At 38.3% G+C, this 8,039-nt stretch overlaps 1 protein-coding gene across 2 annotated transcripts in view; it reads right to left on the bottom strand.

Moving 5' to 3' along the window:
* The window catches only part of IPO7 (importin 7), a 26,335-nt gene extending 23,124 nt beyond the window's left edge, over positions 1 to 3,211 (bottom strand). The window contains exons 1-3 of one of the 2 annotated variants that reach the window (XM_017727370.1): positions 3,109 to 3,211; positions 1,366 to 1,519; positions 858 to 1,016 (exon numbers count right to left, since the gene is read on the bottom strand). In XM_017727370.1, coding sequence (XP_017582859.1) covers positions 858 to 1,016; positions 1,366 to 1,519; positions 3,109 to 3,145 — 350 coding nt within the window. In that variant the 5' untranslated portion in view covers positions 3,146 to 3,211. The remainder of the gene's footprint in view (positions 1 to 857; positions 1,017 to 1,365; positions 1,520 to 3,108) is intronic. The other variant, XM_017727371.1, reaches the window with a different exon arrangement.
* Positions 3,212 to 8,039: the final 4,828 nt, after the last annotated feature.

The raw sequence follows: 8,039 nt of genomic DNA, 5'->3' as shown, positions 1-8,039 counted from the left end.
GCTGTTTTACACTGATTGACATAAAATTCATGAAATTAGATGGAAATTTTTCCATGCAACGTTTTAAGACAAGTACCTGAAACAGAAATGTTATGCATTCCAATGCTTTGAAAAAGTAAGTTGCAGATTCCATCAGTCCCACTGCTGCAGTTCCCTGACTCCAGGATTGTCCTTTTCTCTGACCCAGCCCAAATGTGCTTCATGGATGGCAGCAGCAGCCAAGCTCCACACAGCTGCTTAAAATGCAACCTCAACTTTAAAGCTCTGACATAACACAGATACAGAGCCAGGAACACTCACAGGTATTCCAGCCCCATGCCTTGCTTGTAGGAATACAGTGGGCTTTGATAAAAGTATCCTGATAGGTTGGATGAGGCTACTCAAGGGATCACAGCAAAGTCAGTTAACTAATTCTGAGCCTCCCAGCATTCCAGATTTCACACTCTGAAACCCTTCTGTGGTTACTGTCACCAAGTATTAGAGTAAAAATTGTTTAAAAGTTTAAACCTGATTTAAATAATAAATTCTTGCAAAAGTCATGTTTTTGAGCAGACTTTCTTACTGCCATCAATCCATAAAAAACAACTACCACATTAAGGTTTTAAAACACCCTCTTTTTTTCTGAATTTAGACTTTTAGAAGCATTATTTCTGTCATTTTTTTAGTGGAAAAGATACACGAGCCAGCATCTGCATAGCAAGTATTCAAGAACACTTCCTAAAATGACATTTCCATCACCTTTGTGCAGTCCCACAGACAATTCTATATGGTTACAAGATACACACAGAGTACAAAAAAATACACACCAATATATTAATTCTGCTGGTTTATATGGAGGAAGACCAGAAAGAACTTACTCATAGTTTTTCACAAGTTGATAAAGACAGAGAAGAATTCCAAGCCAACAAGCACTATTGTCAGACTGGAGATAAAATCCAATTTTTTCCACAACTGCAGTCCAACGACTCGGATAATCATACTTGATAATGTGGTGAATGCAAGTAGTAAGCTGTACTCTGGAAATCAAAAGCACAACAATTAAATAAGTTACTACTATTATTTTAATAATATTCTTCTAGTGTTGAAACAGCAAATACTGTCCATATGTAGACTTCCTTTTTGTTTAGAAGGTTTAGGTTCTGTAGTTTCTGCTTAATATTCTCCATTTAAGGAACTTCAAATTTCTACATGCTACACAAGCTGAAAACTGTTTTTCCATCTACATTAATTCTATGTTTAGGATACACAGTGTATGACAATGATGCTTAGCATGTGGGTGATCTTAGCTGGGGGAAAAATAAAAAAAGAAAGAAACCCAGCAGTCAGAATCCACAGGCAATTCATGCAGAGGCTAAAACTGTGCACCTGATCAGCTCAGGAGAGTGGATAATGGCTTCTACAATGTTCTCACGGATACAGTGTCTATCTTCCTCTGGGATGGAGTAAGGTGCGATCTCTCCTGGAGCACTTTCACGGTCTGGCCAATACTGGGTTATCATATTTTTCAAGTAGATAACCCCTGTGAAACAAAAGTGGCAAATCAGCTGACAGCCATTCAAAGAACAAAACAAACACACATCTTCCAAGCAAATGTTTTTTTAGAACAAAACTGACCCAAATTACTAAATCATTGGCCCTTCCTAAGTAGGGGAATCAAAATATATAAACCATGCAAATTATTAACCTGATAATTCACTATATGATACTCTTTCATCCATTTAATATAAAAATACTAAAGGTATTGCTTTTATCTGTGATTCCAGTAAGCAGTTGTGGAACTATTCAGCAACACACTTCTGAAAAATCCTTTCAAATGATTTTCTCAATATTTTCATTAAAACTGAAAAAGAAAAGCTGATCAATACCAATGATGACTTAAAACATCCCTTGCAAGCAAAAAAAAAAAAAATCTAATTAAGTTTGTCATACAGGAATGAATCCTGGAGAAACAGAGCTCCTTTATATCCAGGTTATGGGCCAGAGTAATTTGTAGCAATCAGGCTGCTGGAACAAACTCTGAATTTACCATTTGACAACCAAATCCAAACTGTGTGGCAGAATATAAATTACTGCACTTAGAAGTACTTACAACATGCAACAGGAAATCTCAAAGGGCAAACTGGTAACAAAGTTACTGTTAATCTAATTCTACACACAAGTCCATAAAGCAACTTCTCTACCTAAATTTCATATGCACCTTTTGAAGATTCAGAAACCACAGGCTTTCTAAAAGTGTCTGCAGAGGTCAAGAAACACTCAGCAGATTACTACAAGACTAAAGTGATAGAGACTTCAGCCAGCCCTCAGAGTGATTTATCATTAATTGCTGTGCAAACACACACTGTTTGTAAGCTGTGCCTTGAATGAGCCATCCCCACTCTCCACAGGATGCTTTGGGGTTTAATTGGCTTACGTGGAGGAGGGTGAAATTTCAGAGGTTGTTTTCAAACTTCTTTTTGCATGTTATACTCGTAAAGCAGTAACCTTTTTGTGTCATCATTTGAATGGTACCCCCTCAAGCAGTAAGATAAAAATGCATGTTAAGTTTAGGCTACAGCTTGGAGTAGTCCACTACATGGAAGGTCCAAATAAGCAATCTAGATCACACCCTCCTGACAAGTCAGAAAACCCATTGAAATATTGTACTAAAAACCTCTATCAAGTATTAGAGCAGCTTTAAGGTGATGTTTGGAGCTGTCAATAATCAACATCCAATTTTACTGATAGCTCATGTGCAAATAAGCATGGTTCCAAAAGATATAACTTGTTTTCTTCCACTTAGTATGTTTAGAAACATTAGTGCTCACAGTACAAGTTTAAATGACCTCCTTGGACCAAGTGTCCCAGCATCATAAACCATTCTGCTTCCCCAAGGAATGTTCACTAGAGATAAATGGGAAGAATCATTCAAGAGCCAGACACACCTTTTCTTTCTGTCTCCCTTGCTCAGTGTATGGTGCCAGGTAATAGCTCATGATGACTGTAATTTGAGCAACTCCCAACTTTTGAGTGCTTGATATTAAAACCATTAGAATTCTTTGACAGTATCTGCATTGTGTGTATGCACCACTAGAGTAAATACAACGAAAAAAGTATTTGAAAACTTGCCTGCCTGTCTCACTGGTAAATCCAGTTGCTCGGACATAGTGATCTGAAGCAGAGTTGAAACAAAGTTCACTGACTTATGAGCCTATGGAGAGGGGAAAAAAAAAAAAGAGTTAAGTTTTAGAATAGTCTCATTAAGGTTTACAATATCTTTATAATGATGTAATGCAGTCAGTAGAATACCAGCAATTCAGCCATTTGCACAGGAGTCAGCTAATCAGCCAAAGCATTCCAAAGTTTTGTGCTCACTGTATTTTGAAGACAGCAAGGGGGAGGAAAAACCCTACCATTTAATGTAACAAAATTGAAAAAATCACTGAATAGGCTGCAGGAATCAGCCTTCCACAGTGACCAAACATGTTCCCCATTCAGAACAAACACTTGAAGCACCTGAGCAGCCCAAAAAACCCAAGTGCAGCAAGTTTACAGTGACCTTTAGCAAGGTATGAGTCCATTATACAATAAGCTAAGAAACAGATGGGAACTACGTTTTAAAACTAAGTCCAACTCCTACTTCATCTTTCTGAAAAACCAGTTTCAAGGGACCACTGATGGGCTACTGCAGCAGCTGTCCACAGAACTTACACAACAGCAAAGCAACAGCAGGGAGATCCAAATGGAGACACATCTGCAGAGTAACAGCTTCCCAAAGATTTGCAGGAGTTCACTTATAAAAACCACAAAACATGTTTTTTCTTACAATAATGAGAACTGTCACTGATACATTAAGGACTGGATTGTATTTTCAATGAGGAAACAAACCTTAACATTACTACAACACCCTTTACCTGCCTTTCCCAAGCATCAAGAACTTGAGATGATACATTGACTTTGCTGGGAAGAGTGAATTGCAATCCTTCAAAACTAACTACTTTTCTTAACTGAAACCCAACATAATTTTCCTCAAGGTGAAGACTCCATAGGGATGAGTTACAGTGGGAAATCCCTATTTTATGCATGGGAAAAAAAATTCACAAGGGAGGCCAAGGCCTGGAACACTTATCCACAACGGCTGTGGGATCTCATCCTTAGAGATGTTCTGTTGGACAAGTCCTGATCTACCTCATCCAACTTCCGAACAGCTTTGCTCTTCTGCTTTATCTTCACTTACATGGCAATGTTGTTTCCTATGTTCTTTGCAGTTCCTCTATCAAAGACAACTGCACAGGTCCACATAATTTAACATGTAGGAAAACACCTCTTACCCACTTGCTACTTTGAAAACCATCAAAATTACACTATTTATCAAAACCAAATGGCTGTCTCAGATACTGCAGCAACTTCATTATCATAAAGAGAAATAATCATAAATTATCCTTTCATTCTTTCAGTAGGACCAAAAGCCCTTGATATCAAGATTCCTCCTAAGTGTGTAACACTGCTCAGCTCACTCCTACAGTACCAGAATCTTCTCTCCAACTTTAATTTTCCTGAGCAAGTATCTCCAATAGGTTCCAGTATAAACAACTGTAAAAGGGACAGCCTGGGACATGACGCTGGTACTCAGATTTGAATAGCGTAGCTTGTTTTCTATCTCCTGTAATTTCAGACTTCAAATGTAGAACAAATTTGACTTAAGAATCTGTCCAAAATGTTAAAACATTGTTGTACACATTCATCCTGTGCACTAAAACTCTACAGGCTGCAGAGCACCCAGGAGCATCTGGTCCCACTGAAATGTTTATTTGTAGAGTGTGATTTGGGACTGGGAGTAACTGACACTGCAATATGAGCACACGTCCTGCTGACCCGTGTCCCTGTGATAATCCCTCAAGTCCTCAAGAAGCAAATACACTTTCAAATGAAAAAAATAAGAAGAGCGACTGTCTTCAACTGCCAAGTAATGGTTGAACAAATAAATTTAAAATAAAATTTACTAGTTGGGTTTGATTTCTCCTACAGGTCCAGGTCCGTTAAGTTCCTCCTTTTCTTAAGGAGCATTAATAGACACACAGAGTCCTGCAGCACATTCCGAATGACATCAGACCCTAATTCAGCACAGCACTCAGATCTATGCTTAACATTAATGTCAGCGGAAGTGCTCCTGTATTTAACGAGTTATGAACCTGAAGAAAGCTTTCAGTTTCAATAACCTTTAACTCACCTACAAATAAGGTCATATTAGTCTGCATAAAATGGACTTAAAAGTGCAAACTGATGTCTTTCCACAAGGGCTATATGCTTAACAGATATCTTTCCTATAGTGAAAACCTGCAGTTTGCGAAGTCAAAAGCATTTAATTCTATAATTTTAAAAATGAGGGATTACTTTCCCTTTCCCATGATAAATGACCGCTATTCTTGCAATAAAAACCATCAGTTTCAGCAACAAATATGGAAATTGCTTAAGAGCTACTAAGGAGCTAACGGGAAAACCAAAAGAAATTAAATTTTAAAATCTTATGTCTTCAAAGAAACAGAAAATAGACAGCAGTGTATAAAACTGCCATATACTGAAATTTAATAAAATACCAAAGAATGTTTTGTTCATATACAAGGACAGGACTGAGCCTGTGCCTATAGCAGGCTACAGAAGCTCCCTAGAAATATCAATTCCATTAGTATGTGGGATTAATATATTTTCACTGGATTCTTTGAACTATAGCAAGCTTTAAGGGACAGAACCAAAACATCTACACCATTATCTGTTTGGTTTTTCTAAAATCTTCCAAGTATCATCCTTATTAGCATCTGAAGCATCAGACTCCAACCAACCATGAGGATGAGCTACTTTATCACCTTTAGCGGTTCAAAGCAGACTCAGCCGAGATATAATCTGTGCTTTTAATACAAGTAAAATACCTTGTACTTGCCAATCATAGTCTGCTCTTAATCCTCTCAGTTAATACCTACATTCACACAGAGCTACATTAACACTTCTATGCATTCTGTATGGAATATAAAGGACTTCCAAGCTCTTCGCAATGACCTCCTTCCCAAGCCACTGAAAGGAAGGTGATTCCAGAGAAACTGAAATGTTGGGATGAGTAAGGACAGTTCCATGAAGACAAGAGTGTACTGAATGCTCAAAGAAAACTCCAGGTACTACAGTCACCTCTCACATGCTCCCTTGCTCTGCTTCACTTTTTAAAAGAGCACCAAGTGTTTCACTGGCACTTGGGACAAAAACAACTGAACCTAAAATAAGACAGCGCCTCGGTGCCTTTTTATATCCACGTCATTAAAAAATACTGAACCCACATCTATTTCAGCTACTTCCATCTTTAATAATTTTAGTCCCCCAAGAGGGCTGCTGCCTCTCAGGACAGCATGCTCCTCTTCACTGACTGCACTGCTAAAGAAAACAACCACACTGAAAACCACACCTATTTTAGGTACATTTTTGAACTAAAATCAGGATTTCACAAGAGTCGCTATCACCTACTATAAACTACACTAAGAACAGAGAATTTCTAAGACTTTAAAGTTTTGACTTGGTAAAATTTTTACTTTTATTCTCTTGTTCCTTGTTTACAAACACCATTTAAAAGTAAATACTAAATTTAGAGAACAACACTATTTTTTTAAAAATAGTTCTGTCACAGAAGTCAGTCTTCCTACACTTAACTCAGCATTTAAAGAAAAACAAAACCAAAACTCATCTCAAGTCCTTCCCCCTTACAAAAGGTCCAACATGCCATGTCACTGGTATGACTTTGCTGTCTAAGAGCCAAAGAATTCAGGGGCTTTTCCCAAGAGCAATCTTTGCTATGCAGCCTGGCTAGCTGAGGAATGTGTTCTATCAGACCACAAACCTCGCACCACTGTCTGTTAGTATCAATCACTGCTCCAGAACATACAATCTTTTTGCACAGTTCATTGCAGCTTCTCCTAGCAGGGTTGCTTTGTTAGATATGTGCTAAAAGAGACTTTTGAGAAAAGTGTCATACCAGCTACATAATCCAAAAGAGGAAAGAAGTTCAAACTTAACATTGAAGAGACCAGTTCATGGCATGTGAACTATGAATAGTTAATTACAATGTGGAAAAGCACTTTTCCTCCAGTAATGATACTCACTGCAGTAAGTTACATTCATCTTTAATGCTGGAATATTCATCTCTCACACAAAGCCTGCATGCCTCTAAATGATAAAAACAAGTTTCATCTTGGGTAAAAAGATCTCCATGCATTCTCTTCAGACATCAGGAACCTGACATACCATAACAAACAAACTACAATAGGCACCTCCTTTACTGTTGCCCAAAAAAGCACAACAGATGAGCAACACTTACTACATGCTGCTAAACTAGAACCCTAGGTTATTTATATAGCTATTCAAAGTAGCATACATGTGAATAAAGGCTAACATTTTAAAAATAAAGTAGATGAAAAAAATAAGAATTCAATGCTTCTCCTCCATTCCATTTTTGGGGAAAAAAAACCCACATGCAATTTTTGATCTTAGCCATAGCAGGACTGGGTGCACATAACTATTACACTGAGATGAAACTTTTCTTATAGAAAGGTAAGGTCAGGAGCTGGAAGGCCACGCTGAATCAGCAAACTGCCCTGTAGCACTCTTTTAATTCTTTTATAAGAACTCAGCAGGTGTGGAAGTCATTCTGACCTCAGGTTTTTGCAAGCCAGTTCTGCCACCTCTTAGGCAGCTACAACCAATATGCAAACCTAGTTTAATGTCCACAAAAGATACACATACACTTACAGTTCCTGCAAACATCCCTGATGCTCCTTTTATCACAATACTGTCTGCAAGTTTGGAGGACTATTTGCTCTACTGCTGGCTGAGGAAAAAGCAGTGTGCTCCTAGCAGAGGCTTGCTAAGCACACACAGGAACTTTCTGCTAAGTCATGAGAAAGTGGCAAGTGGCCCTTTCCGCTCACATTTTACCTTGTGCTGGGCAACTTGCACCAAGAAGGAAACTTCTTCCTAGTGGAGCCAGGACTCCCTCGGTTCCTTACTGCCCCCAAGGGGAT

Source organism: Corvus brachyrhynchos, unplaced genomic scaffold, assembly GCF_000691975.1.
Source record: "Corvus brachyrhynchos isolate BGI_N302 unplaced genomic scaffold, ASM69197v1 scaffold542, whole genome shotgun sequence".
Classification (NCBI taxonomy): Eukaryota; Metazoa; Chordata; class Aves; order Passeriformes; family Corvidae; genus Corvus; species Corvus brachyrhynchos.
The sequence above is the reverse complement of the archived record's forward strand: the minus strand, read 5'-3'. Positions and strand labels throughout refer to the sequence as shown.